General features: G+C 32.5%; 3 protein-coding genes across 3 annotated transcripts; all 3 read right to left on the reverse strand.

Moving 5' to 3' along the window:
- Nucleotides 1-638: 638 nt before the first annotated feature.
- Nucleotides 639-3428, reverse strand: LOC134691649 (galactoside alpha-(1,2)-fucosyltransferase 1-like). Its single transcript, XM_063552207.1, has 2 exons — nucleotides 3301-3428; nucleotides 639-1970 (listed from the first exon to the last, which is right to left on the reverse strand). Exons 1-2 carry the CDS (start codon nucleotides 3332-3334, stop codon nucleotides 1033-1035), a joined length of 972 nt encoding a protein of 323 aa, XP_063408277.1. The 5' UTR covers nucleotides 3335-3428; the 3' UTR covers nucleotides 639-1032.
- A 2423-nt stretch (nucleotides 3429-5851) lies between these two features.
- LOC134690602 (galactoside alpha-(1,2)-fucosyltransferase 1-like) lies at nucleotides 5852-9042 on the reverse strand. Its single transcript, XM_063550570.1, has 2 exons — nucleotides 8919-9042; nucleotides 5852-6970 (listed from the first exon to the last, which is right to left on the reverse strand). Exons 1-2 carry the CDS (start codon nucleotides 8950-8952, stop codon nucleotides 6096-6098), a joined length of 909 nt encoding a protein of 302 aa, XP_063406640.1. The 5' UTR covers nucleotides 8953-9042; the 3' UTR covers nucleotides 5852-6095.
- Nucleotides 9043-12095: 3053 nt separating this feature from the next.
- Nucleotides 12096-16042, reverse strand: LOC134690603 (galactoside alpha-(1,2)-fucosyltransferase 1-like). Its single transcript, XM_063550571.1, has 2 exons — nucleotides 15923-16042; nucleotides 12096-12974 (listed from the first exon to the last, which is right to left on the reverse strand). The coding sequence occupies exons 1-2, from the start codon at nucleotides 15954-15956 to the stop codon at nucleotides 12379-12381; spliced, it is 630 nt and encodes a 209-aa protein (XP_063406641.1). The 5' UTR covers nucleotides 15957-16042; the 3' UTR covers nucleotides 12096-12378.
- Between the last annotated feature and the right edge of the window lie 11681 nt (nucleotides 16043-27723).

The raw sequence follows: 27723 nt of genomic DNA on the forward strand, positions 1-27723 counted from the left end.
ACAAATCATTAATCAAGTACATGTTTGAGAATGTGCATATCCACGCATGTTCCGTACAGTCTTAAAAACGTAACATACTAAACAGTAAAAAATCAAACTGCAAGGAAAATGTAAAACGGAAATAGGCAAAATCAAAAACTTAAACACACCTAACGAATGTTGTTTAGCAAATTTAGTAAATTACCAGTGCCTATAAGGAAAAATAGGTTACTTATATTGTGTAAAAGAGAGGCGAGGGATACTTAAGGGACAAGCAAATACTAAATTAACAAATAAATTGACACATTCATGACTAAAAAAAAAAAGCAACAAACAAACAATAGTACCCATACACAACAACGTGAACTAAATACTGAGCCTCACGATCCCAATCATAAACTGGGAGTAATACCAGGTGGGTACGTTGATCCTGCGCCACATGTTGCACCCATCTTGTTTGCCATTTAAGTACAAACTAGGTAAACAGTCAATTCGGTATGTCACATTCCAAAAAATGTGACGGGATAATTAATGTTACGACATTAGGATACATTGTACTCCGCAACAGTCACCCGACCCATTATGGGGTCTATAACATGTAAATCTTTCTGAAGCACAAAATGCATTAAACTTTATTATATCTAGTGAATGCCAGGCATTAAAACTTTTCCAACTTCAAAGGTAAGTCTGTACTCAGAGTAATTTTGGGCATGTAAATACAGCCATATTCGTCTGTTTGTTAAGATGAACCTTAAATCTCATCTATATGCAGTGTGAACATCATTGCTTACTTATTTTGATATCTAGTATGTAGTAAAGATTTATCTTTAAACTATTCATACATGCAGATTACTTATAACTAGGTTATTATCTACAGGCAAAAGTACTTTATCTTTTAATCAGTTAAAATATTACATGCACTTTCATATTTATTTGCATGTTTTATATTTCAAAGTAGTATACGTCATATCGGTTATCAAATCTCGTCCTACATGCACATTTGAAATAATGTCGCTTTTATATCGGTCATGACGATTTATATCACGTGATGAATTAGAATCCTATCCATCCCGGATAAAAGTAATCAGTCATATCTTCGCTAAAGTCTTTTCTATACTCGCTATTATTTTTAGCCATATCCTTATAATAAATAGTTGTACCATTAGCCAACCATGCCGCCCACCAGCCAAATGAGCCAACTGTTATTATAGAATGATTACATTTAGATAAAACACACATATCAACTTCCGGGGAATGCATGTGCATAAGAACAACGTCACTTCCGATCACATGATTGTCACGCCATAACATATCTTTCCAATTATGAGCAGTGTAAGCTAAAAACAATACATGTTTGAATTTCTCCCTGAAGTAGTTCATTGATTTATTAATATAATCTGCACTGGCTGTCCGATAGCCGTACTTTATTTTACCTTTGTCCAAGTAGTCTCCTCTTCGTATGTGAATTCCAACTATTTGTAGTTTATCATTCGGGACACTTGAATGATTTGAAGTCCATTCAATTATTGTTTCGTTCAAAACTTGTTGGCATTTAGTTTCAAATTCTTCTTTGAATTTAAATTGTGTTCGAATAGCTTGTTCGATATGATTGAAATATTTCCACGATTGCAATAGTGAGACGTGTTTAACATTGAGATTTGCGGGAACATTGGCTGCACTCTCGTCATACAGACAAGGCTCATTTTCGCCCCATGTTTGTGCATATTCACAAATTGATTTATTTTTTAATTTAAGCGCAAACAAATTGTCAAACGAATAGTTTATTTCATCGAATTTATCAATGGCAAACACCATGTCATTTCGTTCAGCTATTCCAAAGAGCGATGCGTATTGAAACATGATTTTACCAAGCCTTCCTGTCCAGTCTGCGCACAGATGACCTCTAATATGGGGGAACAATTCTTCTGTTTTAGATGATGATAACAGTACACAGACTGCAAATGTTGAGATTGTCACAACAACCGACATTCCTACAAAAAAAGATTAGATAACCAATCAATGTAAGAATAGATTGATGTTGAGCACCAAGTTGCAAATATAATATGTATTTAAGCATGACATTAATTTAATATACTTTGAATATGAAACTTGCTAGGAACTATGCTGTATGGGCTTTGCTCATTGTTAAAAAGCCTTATGAGATCTATAGTTGTTAATTTCTATGTCACTTGGTCTTTTGTGGAGACTTGTCTCATTGGCAATCATACCACATCTACTTCTTTTATAAACCTACACACGGCGTCGGATATTTACCGTGCTTTTTCAAATGACAACATTTCAGAGACAGACATATTACCCTCCAATGACTCACTATTCTTACTTTTACTCATTTAGTCTTCATGTCTTCAATTATGTATGGTAAGTTTGGCAGATTAAAAGAAATTGATTCTGAGTTTAAAATGTCATCTGGTTTCAATTCAGTGTAAATCCAAGATCTCAAAATTACGAAGACTGAAGGGTATAATTATTATTTGCGTTAAACCAATCCCGTATACAAAATATTCAAGGTTAAAACAGATAATATATAAATAAGTATGTAGAGGTTTACACGATATCTTATACGTAAAGCCCAACATGCATGTTAAAAAAAATTGGAACATCGTTACTACATCTGAACGCCAAAAAAAACCAACTAAATACTCAATTCAATTTAAATGCTACAAAATGATCATATCATTACAAGTACTATGAATTTGCCTCAGCAGACTGCAACAACTGCATGAAGACATATTTAATATAACTATCATGATTGTACTTAATTTAATCCTACAATTTAATGACCCAGCTGACGCATTGTGTATAAAAATCGGCTTACAGTAATTAATTAAGAAACAGGTAGAACACAAAAATGTTTCAACCATCTTAATCATGGTCAACCGAACAATTAAATGATATGATACATTCCTGGTCTGGATTTGCTTTAACATGCATGTTATCTGGTGTTGATTATAAGCAATAATTTAAGGTTCAAGATAGCGTCATGACCCTTATTATAGAAAGTATACTGATAAATGGCTTATATTAAAAAAAAATCAGTTATGGAACAAATCAGTTATCTCAATTTATTACTGTTTAACATCTAGTTAAAACATATCGTTTGTTGTTAGCTCTTTTTTATGCTTCATAAAATGATCAGAAGTTATTTCCATTTTTTTTCTGTTTTAAACAATTATTTTGGAACATTACTCGATCACTAGGCATAACACAAGAAAGATAGTGATTCAACAAATCAATCGTTGTTTCATTCCATCCAAAATTCAAAATATATTCATATACATTTGTAATAGACAAATGACTTACCAAGAAACAGGTGGATTTCTGTTTGTTTTAGCATTGTTTAAAACTAGGTTTCATGTACAATAGGTACCGATATTGTCAAATGTATAATGTAGCTATAACGTTTTACATATTTCTTCTTAAGGTCCTCATTTCTTATCTCTTAAATTGTCTACGTATATGAATGGGATTGATAACGACATTGAATATAACAATCTCATTATAGATAGAACAATAGGTAATTGTTTTAAGCTTTATGGCACATTCGATATTCGATCCCGGATGTAGAGGAAAAGATGACCGACACGTTAATTAAGGTTCTAGTGTTTATAGACATTCAAAAACATTTAATGGATATTTTTTTTAAATGCAGATGACTAAATAAGATAAGAATGTAACAATCAGCTCATTGTAACAATATGTTTTATTTTAATTATCGTTGTTTCGAATCCGTACTATTCTTGTCAAAGTGTGTTGTACAACTATCTTGACAATGTATAGATACAAATACTAGTATATCAGTACTTTCTGGGTACTCTAGCACGTCATCTTATAAACTTACTTTTAGCAAATTTGAAAACCGATGCGTTATCATAGTAAATGAGTCTACACGTGATATCAACAAACTTTACACATGAAACATAACGAAATCGTCATAGATATTTCAATGTGAAGTTTGTTGAACTGAGAAAACGTAGTAGTAATAAAGTCAAGTCCAAAAAATGGAAGAATCAAAGATATATGTAGACTTTGATCTGAATAAAAATAAAATTATGTCCAATAAATTATCAACTTCTGTAAGAAAACTAGTTGTTGTGCCTTAGTATAAAAAATATTTGGTTAAGACATTTTCTGCAGCAGCGTAAGAATACTTCCTATTAGTCACATTAAACTTTCTATTCAGGTCTGTCCTAATTACCAGACAACTATCACTGATAAATCCAGATCGATTGTCTAGGAATCTCGTCACGTGACAAAAGGTAAAAATAGAATATATGTACTTAACTTCTACAATTCTACCTTAAGAGTTCTATTAAATGGAAACTAGTAGAATGTATTTAACGGTTTACAAATATTTGAATTTTTGAATACTAAGGCTTTTTCTACTTCAGGCATAGATTACCTTAGCTGTATTTGGCAAAACTTTTAGAAATTTTGTCCTCAATGCTCTTCAACTTCGTAATTTATTTAGCCTTTTTAACTTTTTTGGATTTGAGCGTCACCGGTGAGTCTTTTGTAGACGAAACGCGCGTCTGGCGTATATACGAAATTTAGTCCTGGTATCTATGATGAGTTTATTTTCAATGTATTTATTCTCCAAACTATCTGACGTCGTAAATATTCTAGATCGCAGTTTTTATGTTTATTTCATATATATGTAAGTAAGTAAATAAACTCATCATAGATACCAGGACTAAATTTATTAACTAAAATAAAAACATGCTTGTGTCATTTGACTTGCGAATAATTTTGAATCCGTCAATAGTAAAAAAAATTAACAAACAAAAAACATTACGAAACCTGTGACATAATTGATAATAATTTTCCATATTACACTTTAACCAAACAATCAATTCGCAGTAAACAAGGTTTTTTAATAAAGAATTATGTAACTTAATAATCCTCTCAAATGCTTTGAACTGAAAAATGATATAGAACACAGCAAATCAACACTCGAAATTGATTTTTTGTGGTCTTTTATTGTAAACACACAATATGTTACATACTAATCATTAATCAAGTACATGTTTGAGAATGTGCATATCCACGCCTTGTTCCGTACAGTCTTAAAAACGTCACATACTAAAAACTAAAAATTCCAAACTGCAAGGAAAATTAAAAACGGAAAATGGCAAAATCAAAAACTCAAACACAGCTAACGAATGTTATTTAGTACATTTAGTAAATGATCAGTGCCTATAAGGAAAAAATAGGTTACTTATATTGTGTAAAAGAGAGGCGAGGGATACTTAAGGGACAAGCAAATACTAAATTAACAAATAAATTGACACATTCATGACTAATAAAAAAAGCAACAAACAAACAATAGTACCCATACACAACAACGTGAACTAAATACTGAGCCTCAGGATCCCAATCATAAACTGGGAGTAATACCAGGTGGGTACGTTGATCCTGCGCCACATGTTGCACCCATCTTGTTTGCCATTTAAGTACAAACTAGGTAAACAGTCATTTCGGTATGTCACATTCCAAAAAATGTGACGGGATAATTAATGTTACGACATTAGGATACATTGTACTCCGCAACAGTCAGCCGACCCATTATGGGGTCTATAACATGTAAATCTTTCTGAAGCACAAAATGCATTAATCTTTATTTTATCTAGTGAATGCCAGGCATTAAAACTTTTCCAACTTCAAAGGTAAGTCTGTACTCAGAGTAATTTTTGGCATGTAAATACAGCCATATTCGTCTGTTTGTTAAGATGAACCTTAAATCCTCATCTATATGCAGTGTGAACATCATTGTTACTTATTTTGATATCTAGTATGTAGTAAAGGTTTATCTTTAAACTATTCATACATGCAGAGTACTTATTACTAGGTTATTATCTACAGGCAAAAGTACTTTATCTTTTAATCAGTTAAAATATTACATGCACTTTTATATTTATTTGCATGTTTGATATTTCAAAGTAGTATACATATCGGTTATCAAATCTCGTCCTACATGCAAATTTGAAATAAGGTCGCTTTTATATCGGTCATGACGATTTATATCACGTGATTAATTAGAATCCTATCCATCCCGGATAAAAGTAATCAGTCATATCTTCGCTAAAGTCTTTTCTATACTAGCTATTATTTTTAGCCATATCCTTATAATAAATAGTTGTACCATTAGCCAACCATGCCGCCCACCAGCCAAATGAGCCAACTGTTATTATAGAATGGTTGCATTTAGATAAAACACACATATCAACTTCTGGGGAATGCATGTGCATAAGAACAACGTCACTTCCGATCACATGAGTGTCACGCCATAACATATCTTTCCAATTATGAGCAGTGTAAGCTAAAAACAATACATGTTTGAATTTCTCCCTGAAGTAGTTCATTGATTTATTAATATAATCTGCACTGGCTGTCCGATAGCCGTACTTTATTTTACATTTGTCCAAATAGTCTCCTCTTCGTATGTGAATTCCAACTATTTGGAGTTTATCATTCGGTACACTTGAATGATTTGAAGCCCATTCAATTATTGTTTCGTTCAAAACTTGTTGGCATTTAGTTTCAAATTCCTCTTTGAATTTAAATTGTATTCGAATAGATTGTTCGACATGACTAAAACATTTCCACGATTGTAATAGGGACACGTGTTTAACATTGAGATTAGCGGGAACATTGGCTGCATTCTCGTCATACAGACAAGGCTCATTTTCGCCCCATGTTTGTGCATATTCACAAATTGATTTATTTTTTAATTTAAGCGAAAACAAATTGTCAAACGAATAGTTTATTTCATCGAATTTATCAATGGCAAACACCATGTCATTTCGTTGTGCTATTCCAAAGAGCGATGCGTATTGAAACATGATATTACCAAGCCTTCCTGTCCAGTCTGCACACAGATGACCTCTAATATGGGGGAACAATTCTTCTGTTTTAGTTGATGATAACAGTACACAGACTGCAAATGTTGAGATTGTCACAACAACCGACATTCCTACAACAAAAAGGAATAAAATTAATAACCAATCAATGTAAGAATGGATTGATGTTTAGCACCAAATATGATATGTATCTAAGCATGACATTATTTTAATATACTTTGAATATGAAACTTGCTAGAAACTATGCGGTATTGGCTTTGCTCATTGTTGAAAAGCCTTATGTGATTTATAGTTGTTAATTTCTGTGTCACTTGGCCTTTTTTGAGATTTGTCCCATTGGCAATCATACCACATCTGATTCTTTTATAAACCAACACACGGCGTCAGATTTTTACCGTGCTTTGTCAAACGACAAAACTTCAAAGACAGACATATTACCTCCTATGATATATTATTCTTACTTCTACATGTTTATTCTTTAGGTCTAAAAATTTTGTATGGTAAGTTGGGCAGATTAAAAGTAAGCGTTTATGGTTTCCTTAAAATGTAGTACGTCATAGTGGGGCTGAGTTGTACAAAGCATTTGTTAAATTGGTTCTGAGTTTAAAATGTCATTTGGTCTCAATTCAGTGTAAATCCAAGATCTCACAATTACGAAGACTGAAGGGTATAATAAAATTAACGATACCAATTTGCTTGCACCAGATGCGCATTTCGACAAAACATGTCTCTTCAGTGATGCTCGTGGCCAAAATATTTGAAATCCAAAGCTTATATAAAAGATGAAGAGCTATAATCCAAAATGTACAAAAAGTATAGCCAAATCCGTGACAGGAATCAGAGCTTTGCATGAGGGAGATACATTCCTTAATTTATAATAATTTCTATCATTTTGTAACGGCTAATTTTAATAACACAAAACAATCCGTATTTTCATGCCAGTACCGAAGTACTGGCTATTGGGCTGGTGATACCCTCGGGGACTAATAGTCCACCAGCAAAGGCATCGACCCAGTGGTAGTAATAAAATTAACGGTACCAATTTTCTTGCACCGGATGCGCATTTCGACAATACATGTCTCTTCAGTGATGCTCGTGGCCAACATATTTGAAATCAAAAGCTTATATAAAAGATTTACAAAGCATTTTACAAATGAATAGCTATAATCCAAAAGGTCCAAATAGTATAGCCAAATCCGTGAAAGGAATTATTTGCGTTAACCCAGAAATCCCATATAAGGTTCATTCATGCACAAAATAATCAATGTTGAAACAGAGAATATATAAATAAGTGTGTAGATGTTTACACGATATCTTATGCATAAAGTCCAACATGTATGTTAATAAAATTTGGAACATTGTTACTACTGAACGCCCCCCCTAAATACTTAATTGAATTTAAATGCAACAAAATGACCATAAAATAACATGTAATATTTATTTGCTTCAGCAGACTGGAACAACTGCATGCAGACATATTTAATATAACTATCATGATTGTACTTAATTTAATCCTACAATTTTATGACCCAGCTGACTCATTGTGTATACAAATCGGCTTACAAGAATTAATTCAGAAACAAGTAGAACACAAACATGTTTCAGTCATCTTAATCATGGTCAACCGAACAATTAAATGATATAATACATTCATGTGTTTGGATTTGCTTTAACATGCATTTTATCTGGTATTGATTATAAGCAATAATTTTAGGTTCAAGATAGCGTCATGACCCTTATTATAGAAAATATATGCCACACTACTGATAAATGGCTTATATTAAAAAAAATCAGTTATGGAACAAATCACTTATCTCAATTTCTAACTGTTTTAACATCTAGTTGAAACATATCGTTTGTTGTTAGCTCTTTTTTTATGCTTCATAAAATGATCAGAAGTTATTTCCCTTTTCTTTTCTGTTTAGAACAATCATTTTGGAACATTACTCGATCACAAGGCATAACACAAGAAAGATAGTGATTTAACAAATTAATCGTTGTTTCATTCCATTCAAAATTCAAAATATATTCATATACATTTGTAATAGACAAATAACTTACCAAGAAAAAGATGGATTTCTGTTTGTTTTAGCATTGTTTAAAAATAGGTTTCATGTACAATAGGTACCGATATTGTCAAATGTATAATGTAGCTATAACGTTTCACATATTTCTTCTTAAGGTCCTCATTTCTTATCTCTTAAATTGTCTATGTATATGAATGGGATTGATAACGACATTGATTATAACAATCTCATTATAGATAGAACAATAGGTAATTGTTTTAAGCTTTATGGCACATTCGATATTTGATCCCGGATGCGGAGGAAAAGATGACCGACAGGTGTATTAAGGTTCTTGTGTTTATTGACATTTAAATACATTTGATCTAAAAAAAAAATCCAGATGACTAAATATGATTATAATGTAACAATCAGCTTATTGTAACAATAGGTTTTATTTTAGCTATTATCGCTGTTTCGAATCAGTACTATTCTTGTCAAATTGTGTTGTACAACCATCTTGACAATGTATAGATACAAATATATCAGTACTATCTGGGTACTCAAGCACGTCATCTTATTCACTGACTTTTAGTAAATTTGAAAAACCAATTAGTTATCATAGTAAGTGATCTACACGTGATATCAATAAAGGCAACAGTAGTATACCGCTGTTCGAAACTCACAAATCTATGGACAAAAAACAAAATTGGGATAAAAAACTAAAACTGAGGGAAACGCACTAAATATAAATGGAGAACAAGGAGACAACATTAAAATGTAACACACACAGACACGGACTTAGCATTAGACAAAATCAACAAACTTTATACCTGTAACATAACGCAATCGTCATAGATATTTCAATATGAAGTTTTGTGAACTGAGAAAATGTAGTAGTAATAAAGTCAAATCCAAACAAATGGAAGAATCAAAGATATATGTAGACTTTGATCTGGATAAAAATAAAAACATGTCCAATAAATTAGCAACTGCTGTTAGAAAATTAGTTGTTGTACCTTAGTATAAAAAATATTTGGTAAATACATTTTCTGCAGCAGCGTAAGAAGACTTCCTATTAGTCGCATAAAACTTTCTATTCAGTTCTGACCTAATTACCAGACAACTATCACTGATAAATCCAGATCGATTGTCTAGGAATCATGTGACAAAAGGTAGAAATAGAATATATGTACTAAACTTCTACGATTCTACCTTAAGAATGCTATTAAATGGAAACTAGAAGAATGTATTCTATGTATTTATTCTCCAAACTATCTGACATTGTAAATATTCTAGATGGCAGTTTTTACGTTTTATGTCATTTATATGTAAAAGAGAAGTTTCAACAGCCGAATCATTAATATCGAAGATTTTTTTTTTTTAAGAAAGTTGGACTTAAATGCCACTTCTTACAAAACATGAACATTTCTTCTATAGGATATTTAGTGGTGGAGAATGATCTGCTTACCCTGCCGGAGTATCTGAGACCACCCCTGCTGGAGTATCGGAGAGCATCCCCAGTTTTTGGTAGGCCAGATTCGTGTTGATTAGTCTTTTGTTTTATACATGTATGTTGTGTCATGTGTACTATTATGAGTATGTTTGTTTTTTGGAATTTTTAGCCATGGCGTTGTCATATTATTTTCGATCTATGAGTTTGATTGTTCCTCGTGTATCTTTCGTCCCTCTTTTATAGTGAAATGGTATTTGTTTTGATAATTTTAACTCAATAACTGACAAAAGTCCACCATTTTATCGTTTCCCAAGATATTCATAATGTGACAACAAATCTATGCAATACGTATCAATAAATCAGTGACCTTTACACTACTGAGTCTCATGTATTAATGGAAAGCATATTTGAAGAAGACCTTATACTAGATAAACTTGGCATTGTCTTGAAAATGCATTAGAAAATTGCTTCCAGACGCAAACACAGGCTACAGTCAACGAATTAATCAATCATAAACCAATTCGTATTTCTTATTGTCTGCCTCATTTTATTCATAGTATACATACCAGACAGACGACCTACAAAGGAAATTATTGACTTTTGTTTGTTGTTTAGTTGTGAAGCACTTGGTTTTCTACGCAATAAATATTAAATAGTAAATGACTTTTAATCTATATCGTCTCATTTTAGTAAATACTGGAAAGGAGACATGGTGTCTGCTTGATGTCTCAAGGTCATGAAAAGCTTAAACAAATAACTAGTCAATAAATCAATAACCAATTAACCAATTTTTTATTTTATATATGGAAAGTCTATTGCTCATTGTATTCATGTCTAAGATTTTAGAAAATCTACTTAACGAGAAACAGGTGGATTTATGTTATTTTATCATTATACAACATCGTTGTTTTCTATAATCAGATATAACGAATGAAGATAACAAAACAAAATAAAAAAATTCAATAAAGAAAATAAAATATTAAACTATCTTTAAAAAAAACAAGGACTTTATATGAACATGTTTTGTTTAAACTTCAAAGAATTCAAAAGTGTTTCAGTGTGAAAAGATATAAGAAAATGTGGTATGAGTCCGAATGAGATAGCTCTCCATCCTAGTCACCATTTATAAAAGTAAATCATTATAGATCAATGTTTATTTATTGTTATTTTCTGGATAATACTCACGTATTGGTTTAAATTAAAAACTTCACGTCAATCAAACGTACTTTTCACAAGAATATCTGAATATCTATCGTAATTAAGTTCATGTTAAATTTGTTATGGTAAAAACTTTGTTAATTCAGTAAATACATTGTTCTCATGTTAATTTGAATAAAGCAATGACTATCATTTGTTTTACAGTTAAGTCGTATAGCTGTCTATTGAACTTTTTCCTCATTGGCCTTCTTGACAATCAGTTTTGCTTAGGTAAAAACAATACATATTTACCTCATAAAAAACATTTATTGTATATTATCTCTTCATGCTATTTGAATTCAGTAAATACATTGTTATCACGTTAATTGAATATCTTTAGATCTATATATTTGCTTACAGAATCTGTTTCCGCAAACAGTCGAAGCTCATATCCGTTTTGTTTTCAAAATTCGATTGTAAATCTGCCTTCTATTTGATTTGATGACTAGCTTAATACAAAATACATTATATCGTTATCAAATCTAATCTGTCTCTAATTTTATATTGTCGGTTTCTTAGAGATGAATTAAAATCCTATCCATCCTGGATAAAAATAATCAGTCATGTCTTCGCTAAAATCATTTCTATACTCGCTATAATTTTTAGCTACGTTCTTATAATAGATTGTTGTACCATTAGCCAACCATGCCGCCCACCAGCCAAATGACCCAACTGTTATTATAGATTGATTGCATTGAGATAAAACGCACATGTCGACTTCCGGAGAAGTCACGCGCATTCGGACAACGTCACTTCCGACAACATGTTTTTCCCGCCACAATAAATCTTTCCAATAATAAGAAGTGTATGCTAAAAATAACACATGTTTGAATTTTGATCGAAAGTAGTTTAACGATTTATTAATTTATTCTTCGTCAGCTGTCTGGTATCCGTACGCTATTTTATCTTTGTCCAAATAATCCCCTCTTCGTATGTGAATGCCAACTACTTGCAGTTTTTCCACAGGTGTATCGGTATGATTTGAAGTAAATCCGATTATTGCATCATTCAACATTTTTTGACATTTTGATTCAATTGTTTGATTGAATGTGAATTGTTCCCTAATAGCTTGTTCGACGTGACTAAAATATTGCCAAAATTGTAATAAGGACATGTGTTTCACATTGCCGTTGGAGGGAATAGTTGCAGCCAACATGTCATACAAACAGGGTTCCATTTCGCCCCATATTTGTACATGATCGCAAACTGAGTTATTTTGTAATTTAAGCGCAAACAAATTGTCAAAAACAGAGGTTATTTCATCATCTTTGTGTATAGTTAAAACCATGTCATTGCGTTTTGCTATTCCAAACAGTGAGGCATATTGAAACATGAGATTGCCTAACCTTCCTGTCCAGTCTGGACATAGGTGATCCTTTATGTGGGGAACAATTTTTGTTTGAGTCGATGCTAGGAAAACATAAAGTCCAAATGTACAGATGGTAACAACAGTCGACATTCCTACAATGAGACAAAAGACATCAATCATAGAAAATTATGCTTTATTGTATGCTAATTCCGTTTAGCCAACAACTATTACTAGTAGCTGTGGTTTGTTTTAGAGGAATGATAAAATTGAGAATTGAAATGGGGAATGTATCAAAGAGTCAACAACCTGACCATAGAAAAAACAACAGCAGAAGGTCACCAACAGGTCTTCAAGGTAACGAGAAATTCACGATATTTTTCCGAATTAAAAATTACTGTAAGTCTCATATTAATTAAAATTCCAACAAATCAAATAACTGCATCGTGACAATATCATTTGTGAATATAACAACATAAGGAATTATGTGAAAAAAAATTACAAAATTGCGTAAGTTATAAGGCCAAAAGTACGATTGATGACATAAACAAGGTTGAGACTGGTTTAAGAATTAATGGAAGGCATATATGTAAATTACTATATGATTTGATTTAGTTAGATATCCGACTAAGAGTTTACTAAACTAGAGGCTCTCAAGGGCCTGTATCGCTCACCTGATTCTACTTGGGTTTTTTTAAATCATATAAAAAAAATATAAAAATTTGGCTAAAAGTATTAATACAACCTCATACGGAAAGGAAAATTCAGGATATGGTGATTTCATTCAAAATGCCCCCACTGGAGGACATCTTGTATGATGGATCGGCTACAAAGTAACAACACTTGGTCAGCAACTCATAAGGAACATTCATGCCATGTTTGGTTTCATTCCATTCAGTGGTTTTCTAAAAGAAGTCATTTGTATGCATTTTCCTAAGGGTCCTATGTTAAAGTAAGTCCCCCACTGGCGGCAATCTTGGATGATGGATCGGCTACATAATTACAAAACACTTGGTCATCACCTCATGAGGACCATTCATGCCATGTTTGGTTTCATTCCATTCAGTGGTTCTTTAAAAGAAGTCATTTGTATGCATTTCCCATAGGGTCCTATGTTAAACTAAGTCCCCTGCTGGCAGCCATCTTGGATAATGGATCGGCTACAAAGGAACAACACTTGGTCAGCACCTCATAAGGAACATTCATGCTATGTTTGGTTTCATTCCATTCAGTGGTTCTCTAAAAGAAGTCATGTGTATGCATTTACCATAGGGTCCTATGTTAAACTAAGTCCCCCGCTGGCGGCCATCTTGGATAATGGATCGGCTTAAAGTAACAACACTTGGTCAGCCTCTCATAAGGAACATTCATGCTATGTTTGGTTTCATTCCATTAAGTGGTTCTCTAAAAGAAGTCATTTTTATGCATTTCCCATAGGGTCCTTTGTTAATCTAAGCCCCCCACTGGCGGCCATCTTGGATAATGGATCGGCTACAAAGTAACAACACTTGGTCAGCACTTCATAAGGAACATTCATGCCATGTATGGTTTCATTCCATTCTGTGGTTCTCTAGAAGATGTTCAAAATGTAAAATGTTAACAACGACGACGACGACGGACGACGGACGACGGACGTCAAGTGGTGAGAAAAGCTCACTTGGCCCTTCGTGCCAGGTGAGCTAAAAATAGGTTGAGATCTCACAACCATGTTTAACCCCACCGCATTTTTGCGCCTGTCCCAAGTCAGGAGCCCCTGGCCTTTGTTAGTCTTGTATTATTTTAATTTCGTTTCTTGTGTACAATTTGGAAATTAATATGGCGTTCATTATCACTGAACTAGTATATATGTGTTTAGGGGCCAGCTGAAGGACGCCCCCGGGTGCGGGAATTTCTCGCTACATTGAAGACCTGTTGGTGACTTTCTGCTGTTGTTTTTTTATTTGGTCGGGTTGTTGTCGCTTTGACACATTCCCCATTTCCATTCTCAATTTTAATTATCGTCATCCGGAAAACTCTTATCTGGCAATTTAACGCAAGCTTATAAATATGCGTTCTGTTGAAAATGTGGATATTCAAATACACGCTTCATGCATGTCATGTATCGATTCTCATTATGCTGCCTCTTAAAGACACATTTCAAAAGGGTTTTGAAGGGTAGTTGTAGCAATGATTTGTTTGCCACAACTTACACTTATTTTCCAGCAACAGTCTTAATTTAACTTTACAGATCGAACCTTTCGAAGTTTTTTGTTTTCTTTATCCCCCTACAATATATAAGGCAAACCAATTGCCGCATATCATTCATTTTATATTTTGAATACTTCAATAATTTATAAAAAGGTCATTAAAAAGATTTAAGCCGATTTTCATATCTTTTCTTCTACAATTTGAAACCCAAAATTGACAATGATAATTATAAGGAAAAAGTCTGCGTTAGTCTAATCGAGCTATTTAAAAAAAAATCCAAAATTGCAAAAAGGAGTTCAATAACCTATCAATATGTTTAGCTAAATGTCTTCCATAACTTATCCCCCTCTGACTTACAGTGTCAATTTCAAATAAAAATGTTTTCACTTCACTCAAGCGTTAGATTAAACAATGTAATTTTCAATCAATCAACCACAATCAATTATAACTAGTATTAAAGCAATTTATCGATTATTTATTACATTTGACTTAAATAGTTACGAGGATTATATTTTAGTACGCCAGACGCGCGTTTCTTCTACATAAGACCTATCAGTGACACTCATTTCAAAATATTTATGAAGCTAAACAAGTACGAAGTTGGAGAGCATTGAGGATCCAATGTTTCAAAAAATTGTGCCAAATATGGATAAGGTAATCTAATTCAAAAGTTTTGTAAACAGGAAATTTATAAAAATGACCACATTATTAATATTAATGTCAACACCGAAGTGTTGACTACTGGACTGGTGATACCCTCGGGGACGAAACGTCCACCAGCAGTGGCATCGACCCAGTGGTGTTAATAGTTATCAAAGGTACCACGATTATAATTTAGTACGCCAGACGCGCGTTTCGTCTACAAAAGAGGTGAGTTGTGTCAATCAGCATTATCATATATAGACAGATGACTTACCAAGAAAAAGATGCATTTCCGTTTGTGTAAGCATTTTGTATCAACGTGGTTTTCTGTGCAGAAAATTAGATGTACACAAAACTATACACGATAGTAATTCCGTGACGACTTTTGACACATTTTCTCATAAGGCCATTATATCTTATCTCTTACATATGTTATTCGAAATAAACTCGATAAAGACGTTGCATTTACATTACATAATCGGATTGTTTGGATATCTATAAGATCTCTTGTTTAGTTTAAGAGCACCTGGTACGAGGAAATAAATAAACAAATAAACAATATTCTACAAATATAAATGTGCTTTATTGAACAGTAATATTTAAAATGTAAATAAACAAGTACCAATCATTGTATTTATATAGTGCTTTGGTTTCAACCTATAATTTATAAAGTTTCAGAGTTAAGGTAAGTAAATGCCCTAATTTCAAATAAACATAACATACCAAAGTATAAAAACATTTGGAAGATCAACCACTCCGTATAAAAAAATACAATGTTACATGGCCATTCATTTCTCTTTTTTTGGGGTTAAAGAAGAACGGAAAATTTTAACTAACGCTCTTATTGCAATTTTAATGGAATATTAAGGAGTCTTGGGTCGTTGTTTCAAAAAAAGACTGGGTCAAATAAACGATAGATACGTTGTATTTAAAAGATGTGCCTCATTTTTTTTATTTTTTTTGTGCATAATTTAACATCAAAGTTGGTGACAGACTAAAAGTTTTATTTCCGATTATCATTGTTATGTTCACACATTAATTGACCTAAAACTAATTATCAAAACTCTTTTGATGCACAATAAAAAAAGATGATCTTAACAATTGCACCAGACTCAAAATTAAGTGTTTTTTTAGATAGGTCGTCTCGGTAACGGGATAATATATTCCGTGGGCATGTATTTATTTCGTTACACTTTACGCTCTAATGAAAAAAGCCATTACAATCAAACCCTACGAGAAATAAGAAAAAGTTATGCACGTACTATTTTGTTCAGGCTAAAACTAGATCCATGCAGCTATAATTATAAATGTACGTTCGATAGAAAACATATTTATAAACAAATCTTTGCTAGCTGTTTTGTGTTTTACTGCTACGCAATTAAACTCCTAACACTTATTATATCTATATGCTCATATAAAGTAAACTGAGACGGATAAAGTACATGCAATAACTTTCCCAATGTAAACTGTTGCAACAGATTTAAAAAATGCAAGAAAGTTACCATTAGACGTCTGAATCACTTTAACCAATGTCTCAGATTGATATGATACTTAAATATTACGTCAAGGTGATACAAATCACAAACAAAGAGGGGGGGGGGGGGAACTTTCAAAACACAAACGAAATAAAATGTGTAAAACGCACTCAATCTGAGAAATGATAAAAACATTGGTCAATACATTCAATGTTATGTGAAGGCAATTAATAGCTCAAAACATAAACCGAACTCCATTGTAAATAAAAAAAAGGGGGAAATGCATAACACTAGTGAAATAAAACGCAAAATCAATGAAAAATAATATTTGACAGGATTTGGGCTTTTTTTGTAGCGCTCCGGATAAAGGTACACCAGAACAGAGCTTCGAACCCCCAAAAAATATATATTTTATTTGTTTTTGAAAATTATAAATTACAAAAAAGTTTTCCGTTCATATTTTTTTCTTCTGTAGATTATTTAATCATATAATATATAATTCTACAAATTACTCAAACAAAATTTGCAAACATCTTTTTCACAAAACTAAATTCCCTAAATGTCATTGTTATTATGTAGTAATGTCCAAGGAGAGGGTTCAGTTCTTACAAACAGGTCTCTTAATTGATGTGCATGTCCAAAATCTAAAGCCTGTAGTTCAATGATTATCGTTTTTTCATGTCTGTCTTACTTGTTTTTTGTACATTGACTTGTTATGGCCGTTGGTTTTCGCAATAGACCACTTTCGTTTTCATCCGTCACCGGAAAAGACTCGTCTATTATACGCACCTTTATCACCGTCATTTGTGTGTTTAGGGGCGTCGTCACTTCCATTCCAATGTTGAGCGAGTGTTTGGAAAACTATAATTCTATATTGTACGAATTGTTCGGCAAATTGAATTCTCAAAATTGATAACCAGCACTGCTGTCATTAGGGAATTGTCATTAGGTACCTACAGAACAACCATTATTTCTAGTTTATCCTACACAATGACGATCACTAAGACGCTTGATGAACGTAAATAGTGCAGGGATACAGGCGACCACCGCTATCTGTTAAATGACGTCATAAAGGTGCGTATAATTGACGAGTTTTTTTCCGGTGACGGATGAACTCGAAAGTGGTCTATTGAATGGTTTCATACTTTTAATGTCGGGATCTTAAAACGCCGACCGTACGGTATTGTTTTTTTTCTCATTATTCGTTGAAGGTCTGAAGGTAATCCAATAATTATTACATCCACTTCATTTGAACTTTTGTAAGTAATTGTCTCATTGGCAATAACAGATAAACTCCTGATTTTTGTAATGATCGCAGTATCAAACAATTTTTACATAGATCGACTCGATTTTAATTGGCTTACATATACATCATCCATCTATTTTTGGTGTTGAAGGGCGACTGAAAATATAAAACAAGGCTTCAATGTCTAATTCCCAAAAAAGTCTTTTTAAAACAGGAATTCTTCCCGTACTGACTTAATTCTTCGAGTATTCGAGTTTACTAAGAGCATTTACGAGTTACTAAGATAGGTCATCTCGTTGACAGGATAATGTTTATCACATTAAACCCTAAGAGAAAATGGCTAAACCCTGAAGTCATTTATTATATTTCCTTGCTAAAAATTCAGCCATTAATCAAAGTGCTATATGACTGTCGGCATCCCAATGGGAACAAACTGTGCCCCTCTACTTGCTGACTTGTTTCTTTATTATTATGAGGCTGACTTTATGCAGGAACTTCTTAGGAAGAAAGATAAGAAGTTAGCAATATCCTTTAACTCTACTTTCCGCTATATAGATGACGTTCTTTCACTAAACAATTCAAAATTTGGTGACTATGTGGATCGCGTCTATCCCATCGAATTGGAGATAAAGGATACTACAGATACAGTTAAGTCGGCTTCATATCTTGACTTACATCTAGAAATTGACAATGAGGGTCGGTTGAAGACAAAACTTTACGACAAAAGAGATGATTTCAGCTTTCCAATTGTGAACTTTCCATTTCTAAGTAGCAACATTCCAGCAGCACCTACATACGGGGTATATATCTCCCAATTGATACGATATTCCCGTGCTTGCATTTCCTATCATGATTTTCTTGATAGAGGGTTACTGCTCACAAGGAAGCTATTAAACCAAGAGTTCCAAATGGTGAAGTTGAAATCATCCCTTCGTAAATTTTACGGACGCCATCACGAGTTGGTTGACCGTTATGGAATAACCGTTTAACAAATGATATCGGATATGTTCCTTACGTCGTAACTACAATCCCCTTCCCTTTCATGAATTTGACCTACCGAATTAGACTATTTACCGGATTTGTAATCACATAAGCAACACGACGGGTGCCGCATGTGGAGCAGGATCTGCTTACCCTTCCGGAGCACCTGAGATCACCCCTAGTTATTGGTGGGGTTCGTGTTGTTTATTCTTTAGTTTGCTATGTTGTGTCATGTGTACTATTGTTTTTCTGTTTGTCTTTTTCATTTTTAGCCATGGCGTTGTCAGTTTGTTTTAGATTTACGAGTTTGACTGTCCCTTTGGTGTCTTTCGTCCCTCTTCTTTTACTAACAAGAAAAGCTTCTCTTGAGTTCAAAATTAGCACGTTCGATAGAAGAATATTTATAGACATGCCTTTAATAAGCACTTTTCTTGTTGTTCTGCTACGAAGTTGAGAGCTCCCACGAGGACCGTTCATTCAATCTTAATAACTATCTTTCACATTGTAATAAAATACACTTAAAATGATAAAATATTAACTTGTAAACTAACTTACCGTGGAATATTTCGTGAGATTTGAACAATGCAAGAAAAATAATCGAGAAACGTCCAAATCAATCTTAAAGATATACGTAAATAAATAATGTTATAGTACATGACAACATGTAAACCCCATTTTTTTACGTATTTCTTTTGCCGAAAGTTCTTGGCTTGTTTTTCCTGTTCACCTGTCACGTAGTGTTGTCATTTTGCGGTTTCAACAAGAGGTTTGGCTAGCCATAAATCCAGGCACCATACCTTTCATCAAACGTCAAATACCATGTAAAAATCCCCCTCTCTCTCTCTCTCTCTCTTTCTCTCTCTCTCTCTCTCTCTCTCTCTCTCTCTCTCTCTCTCTCTCTCTCTCTCTCTCTCTCTCTCTCTCTCTCTCTCTCTCTCTCTCTCTCTCTCTCTCTCTCTCTCTCTCTCTCTCTCTCTCTCTCTCTCTCTCAGCTCAGAGTGAAATAAACACGTCATATTCGAATGATGATTTAAGTAAATTTAAGTAGGTTGTTCAACAAATTCAACTGGCATTAATTGCATAGGTTTTGACTTTCAGATGAATAAGAGGGTATAATGTTTATATGCAGGCATTTTGATTTCCAACATATCACCTGTGACAACCTCAAAATCATGTAGTAGAAGTAAACTATGATAACGTACTAAACTGTGAGTTCTTTTAAGGGTATCATTAAATAAATTAATGCTGTTGTCGCTGTGCATGATATCTGTCTATTCCAAACAGTCAAATAGAGGGGACATCGACATTGGTCATTATTCCCAACCATCCAAAGTATTTTAAATCATATTCACACACTAATGATATTGTGAGCAAATTTTTCCTTCATTTTCGCTTGTCAGTACTTAGTATAGATTAGGCTACAGTTTTACTGAAAACACTACGATGGTTCATTTTATTTATTGGATTGCTGAAAATTAGCATTTTCGTGGGTATTTGATATCGTGGGTTTGCCAATCTATGTATACAACACCTATTGAAAATATGTTATTCGTTGAACATCTGAATTCGTGGTTCTTCTGTACCCACGAAACCCACGAAAATTGCTATCCAACGAATAATAATGAATACACAGACGTCCTTATAACGCTTTATATGCAAAGCCGTTTTCTAATGAGCACAAAATAATTTGACACATGCGCACAAACTTTCTATTCATGTTCTCGTTATTTTTCATTGTTCTCCTAATTAAATTAACACATTTTATGCAGCTTACATAAGCTTTCATCACATATTGTTTATCAAATAACATACCTTTACCCTGCTAATAGTTTTCAAATTATTGAAATATGAAAAATTAAATTACTTACTTAAAGGGGAAGAAAGGGGAACAGCCAACAATTGTTTAAGGTCTTTATGTACGCTTGAACCTAAAAAAATACTGTATTTGTCCTACTAAAATCGAAATAATAGCCTTATGGCATGCTGTATGCTCATTTAATTATGAGTAGGCATTATATTTGACAATCTTTCACGCCTCACTAACGCTGATGGCGAAATATGGACAAATATAATGCAGACCTGTGTTAAAATAAGCATAGATAAGGCCGTTAGTTTTCTCGTTTGAAATGTTATACATTGTCATATCGGTGCCTTTAATAGCTGACTATGCGGTATGGACTTTGCTCATGGTTGAAGCCGAACGGTGACCTATAGGTGTTAATGTCTGTGTCAATTTGGTCTCTTGTGGACAGTTGTCTCATTGGCAATCATACCGCATGTTCTTGTTTATATACAGCATGACAAGAAGGAATTATTTCTTAACCATCTCCTTCATAAAGGTAAAAACTGGCCCTCTCTGTGTCGCAAAAGAGAACATAGATCTATTGATAATCAGAACAATACATTTAACAGGAAATTTTATTTTTATCAAAAAACATAAATGAAATTGCAAAATCATTTTGACATCGCTCATAACAATCGATTTAGGTAATGATTGATTGAATTAGTGAGTATCAATCCGTTTACGTCTAGTTACAAATCCTTTATTTATAACTAATACTATATACTTTGTGTCAAAAATATGCATTTCGAACTGTAAACCAACATACGTGTTCGGATATCACATTAAAATAAAACAAGTAGAAGGTAGTGACCTATCCCTTTAAGGTGGTATGGGTGTCTTTCGCCATCTTGGATGGTAAAAAACAGAGAATCTAAGGTCCATATTTTCTATCATGTTAGCAAAATTTGATGCAGGAATGCAGATATTTAATGTGAATTTTCATTTAAAAGAACCAATTTATAAGAATATAACTTAAGAAATATTAATATTTTTACAAGTGTAGATTATTTTTGGTTGTTTTTGAATATTTTCAAATTGGCAATTTAAGGGGAGGTAACTCTAAAACAGTGCATTTTCTGAAGGACTCTACATGCAATTTTCATATTTTGTCTTATAGCCGGAAAAAACGTACAGTGACCCTATCTTTTCTTTTGATATTCTCAAAGCATTGTTTGAAAGCAATTTGTTCCTAATTTATTTTATAATTCTATTATTTTGTTTAGTTTCTATTCACAAAATGTTGTTTTCTCCTGTATAATCCATACAAAATCTGTCATTTTGTCACAACCTGTAGCTTGAGAAAATGCGCGGTGACCTATCATTTTATAATATTTTTGAGCATGTATCAATATATACTTCATTTTGACAAAGTATGAACAAATTCTATCATTTTTATTTTAGACTCCCATACCACCTTAACTAGGAATTGAAACCTCCTCGTTTTCGTGCTTATCATCCACAAGGACAACGCTTATAGACTGTGCATACATCAGATACATAGACTTGTCTTAAATCTTGTATCATGAATAGTACAAATCGTTACACATCTGCAAAGCTACTTAGTTAACGAATCTAATTTTGACCGTTTAATCTTGATCTTAAAATAAAGGGACAACCTGTTCATTCTAGATAATGCATGGTTTTACCCCACTTAACAAAAATGCTTTAGGATATTTGCTACTCTTGTTTTCGACTAAGTGTCAGATATTCGGAATCTATGTTGGTTTAGTAAAATTTTTGCCCTCTATTTATCTTTCACAATTTTATTACTTACTAATGGAAAGGTCACCTTTTTAAATCTTATAAAATCCTTGGTATTTTTTCTGTTTTTGAATGAAAAAAGGGGATGGTTTTGAATTAATGAAAATCTAAGGATAATCAGTTTTCACCATATTATCAATTGATTAAATTTCAAAAAACAAAAACACGGACCTCTAATTTTATTTCTGCTTAAGTTCTGTTATAGAACTATACTATCAATTTATATAGAAAGTCTTATAAAAGTTGATTAGTTTGAAACAGAGTAAATAAAAAAAAAAAACATTTTGGAGTTTAATCGAGTTGTAAAAAGTAAAATCACAAAAATACTGAACTTAGAGGAAAATCCATTCGGAAAGTCCACAATCACATGGTAAAATCAAATAACAAAACGCAAAAAAAAAAACGAATGGACAAGAACTGTCATATTCCTGACTAGGTACAGGCATATTCAAATGTAGAAAACGTGATCAACATATTATATGGTATTTAAAAACATCTGAATAATTGATTGGACATTGATTGCTGTCATTGGCTTGCATTTTCAGGTGTGACTGTGTTACACATATTTTTAAAGCAAAGTAATAGAATGCTGATTAAATAATGCTGTCAATCCACAGATGCATAAATTATAATATATAATTATGATAATAAGTTGATATATATACAAGTATATATATTATATATCTGATCATTTGAAAACAAATCTAAACAGCCTTAAGTTTTTGTGTATGATGGACCTTTATTTATCTTTCTGCCTCAGGTTTTTGGAGAAGATGGACCTATGTTTAGTTCTCATTTGGGTTTACATGGTGTCAAACGTATTATCAGAAAGACTGAATATAACTGGTGGTTCCTTTCTGAAAGACAGTTACATGAATTCTAATCCGTTGATAGTACTTGACAATCTCGGACCAAGACAGTGTATTAGACAATGTATGCTTTATAATGGCTGCTATGGTGTTAATTTTTTTAGATACAACTTAAATTGTGAGCTGATAACTCTCCAAAACTTTATTTATCCACTATATTTCGCAGGCGATATATTTTTTACAGAGATGACCGACTGGACACAGGTAAGGACCTATTTTTTATATGTCTTTTATAAAAGAGAGAAGGTTTGGTACCATTAACGTTTTATCCCGCTGATAATGTTTGCACCTGTCCTAAGTCACGAATCTGATGAACAGTAGTTGTCGTTTGTTTATGTATTTTATACGTGTTTCTCGTTTCTGGATTTTTTTATATATATATAGATTAACCAGTTGGTTTTCCCGTTGAAATGGTTTAACACTAGTAATTTTGGAACCCTTCATAGCTTGTTGTTCGGGGTGAGCCAAAGCTCCGTGTTGAAGGCCGCACCTTGAACTATAATGGTTTACTTTTATAAATTGTTATTTGGACGGAGAGTTGTCTTATTGGCACTCATACCATATCTCCCTATCTACTTATGGTGTTCACGTTATTCGATGTTTCTACTACATTTTCGAATATCGGAAACTTTGAAATTAAGAGAGGTATTGTTAAATTCTCCTATACTTTTTACTGATATTTCCAAACTCTTTCATTTGTCATATTATGAAAATATAAGTGCTTAAAGTCTATATTAAGCAAAATAAGCTTTCTTTTTTTTAAATCGTTTTTGATGAATAAGTTTTAATTTTCATATATTTAGTCGTATATATTTTTTTTTTTATGGTTTCTATTTGTATTTGATTTTTAAATTTGTTGATATGTTCTTGTTTCATTGTTTTTTATGCATTGTAAAGCGCTTAGAGTAAATGTTTATTTAGATAAGCGCTATATAAGCACTGTAAATAATAATAATAATATTAGGTTTTTTTCATTAATTCTTACGAATTTGCAAATCATTAACATTTTATTCAGCATAACATGTTGCTGAAGATATGGTCCGATATGTTTCCCGATACAGATTTGAAAATAGGTAATGTTGTGTCTCGTTGTTTTTTGGGTTTTTTTTGGTATCGAAGAACATATCAAAACAAATGACTAAATTTTATTCTTAAGATGATGCGCAGTTTTTCTCGAAACATAATGTTTGGTTTGGTTGAGCATGTCCTTTTTAAACATTACATGTCATATATTATTTGTCGAAACTAGACTGTTGATATGTTAAGCAATAAGTAATTTAATTGTTCAAAGGTTAAAAAAAAGTAAAATCACAAAAATACCAAACGCTGAGGCAGTCACTACAAAAAGTCACTAAGTCAAAAATGAATTGAAAAAAATTGAAAAATCAAATAAATGGGTAACAACTTTCATATTTCTGACTTGATACAGTGACTTCTTATTTCAAAATTTGTGGTTTAAACCTGATTTTATAGCTTGCAAAGTTATATATTGGTTTGGTTTATGTCTTTTTAATTTTGTTTGCAATTACATTGTCTGTTTTTTTTTTAAATATCGAAGGTCCCTTTGAGACGTGTTCGTTTTGTTTCTCTTGACATGCTTTAATAAAGCTGTAAACGTTTGAATTTTAATAGTTGATAGGGATCATGACATTTTTTCAAATATTCATTGCTTCACAAAAATTCAGTGGAAAATGGGTCACCCTCTCCTAAAGAAGCTTTTTGCATAATTTTGTTTTACGTCTTTTGTCTCATTTGATCGTACATATGCCATTTCTTTGTCCTATATGTTCTCCCATTTATTTTTATTGTAGTCCTATCATGTAACATGTGTAATGTTGTCATTTTAATGTTATATTTTACATTGTCATTAAAGCGGGAGATTTGGCATGCCACACAACCAGGTTCATCCCACAATTTTCATTTTTTTTTTTTTATTAAGATATCCTGTCCGAAAAATTGCCATTGTTATATTATGGTTTGTTTCTGTGTGTGTTACATTTTAATGATGTGTTTTTGTTGTGTCGTAGTTCTGCCCTTATATTTGATGTGTTTTCCTCCGTTTTAGTTTTTAACCCGGATTTGTTTTTTTCCTCAATCGATTTATGAATTTCGAACAGCGGTATACTACTGTTACCTTATTTATCATAGTCTATTACATCTATAGTTCTGTATGGTAATGAATTACATTTTCCCAAATAATTTATGTATTTATACATCCCGTTATTATATTATTGTTCTATGGTACAATTTTCATATTCTTGTCTCTCATTTTTGCAAATGTGCCTTGTATTTATTGCATTATGTGTTTCTTTGTTATAAATGACGGGATTCTGAATTATACATCGTGTCATAGTGTTATTGTGCTATATTTGAATTTTGTATTCTTGTCTTTCATTTTGCCAATATGCCTTGAATATATGTTTGTTTCACTTCTTTGTCATTATATTCCATTTGTATTGCAGTACATCCATTAACATTTTCAAATACAATATATATTTATCAAATTGTTGGAGATTTAACTTAAACAAAAGTTAAGACCCCTTAATCAACATATGACGGGGCTCTGTATTTATACATCCCGTCATTATAATATTGTTTTATTGTACAATTTTCATATTCTTGTCTCTCATTTTTGATGATTCGCTTTGTCTATGTGCCTTTTTGAGTTTCTTTGTAACATATGACGGGGGTCTGAACTTATACATCGTGTCATTGTGTTATTGTGCTATATTTAATTTGTGTATTCTTGTCTTTCATTTTGCCAATATGCCTTGAATATATGTTTACCGCCATCTTTGATTTTACTATTGCAGCACAAAAATCTCCTAATGTCTAGACAGATGTGCAATTTAAATGATTAGACTGTTTATATTTTGTATCTATATGCGAAAAACTTGCTAATTTAGTGCATTATTCAAAATATTTAAACAAATACCAAACATATGCGTTTAACAATCAATCTTTTCAACTAAGCCGGTTAAGTGGATGTATTAAGAGAGAGCCACATCTCTTACACGTTAAAGACACCCTTGTAGATTTCGAAAAAGAGTAGGCTAAAGCCGCTACAAGGCAGCACTCGCACCCGCAAAGTGGAAAGGGATTAATATAAGTTACAAAACTTGATTCCCAATCCACTATAAATAAATACGTTTAAATTAAAAAAAAAAAAAAAAAAAATTAACTTGTTTAGTAACACATTTATACTGAACAAATAGGAATGGTTTTACTTTTACTTTTACAAACATGTAGCAAGAAAACAAGGTCGGTGACACCATTTTTTCTTTTTGTTTAATCAAAATATATATACAGTAGTATACCACTGTTCAAAACTCATCAATCCATGGACAAAAAAAAATCGGGATAACAAACTAAAACTGAGGGACACGCATTAAATAAAAGAGGAGATCAACGACACAACATTAAAATGTAACACACACAGAAACGGACTAAGCATTATACAAATTCCTATGAGAATAACAAATATAACATCAAAACCAAATACATGAATTGGGATAGATAAGTATCGTTAAACGTATTATATAGTTATATGAATCCACACTAAACAAATAAGAGAAAACAAACACGATACAACGGAAACACAACGTTAAAATGTAACACACATAGAAACGAACTATAATATTACAATGGCCATATTCCTGACTTGTTATAGGCGATTTTCAAAGGAAACAACGGTTGGTTGAACCTGGTTTTGTGGCATGCCAAACCTCCCTCTTTTATGGCCATGTGAAATTTAACATTACAATGACACATAACATTACAGGACTACAATATAGATACATACGAGAACACAATTGATAAAGAAGCACACGAATACTATCTAACAAAAGACAACAAATTAAAATTTTAATACGCCAGAAGTACATTTTGTCCACACAAGAG

The sequence above is a fragment of the Mytilus trossulus genome, chromosome 11, assembly GCF_036588685.1.
Source record: "Mytilus trossulus isolate FHL-02 chromosome 11, PNRI_Mtr1.1.1.hap1, whole genome shotgun sequence".
In the NCBI taxonomy this organism is placed as follows: Eukaryota; Metazoa; Mollusca; class Bivalvia; order Mytilida; family Mytilidae; genus Mytilus; species Mytilus trossulus.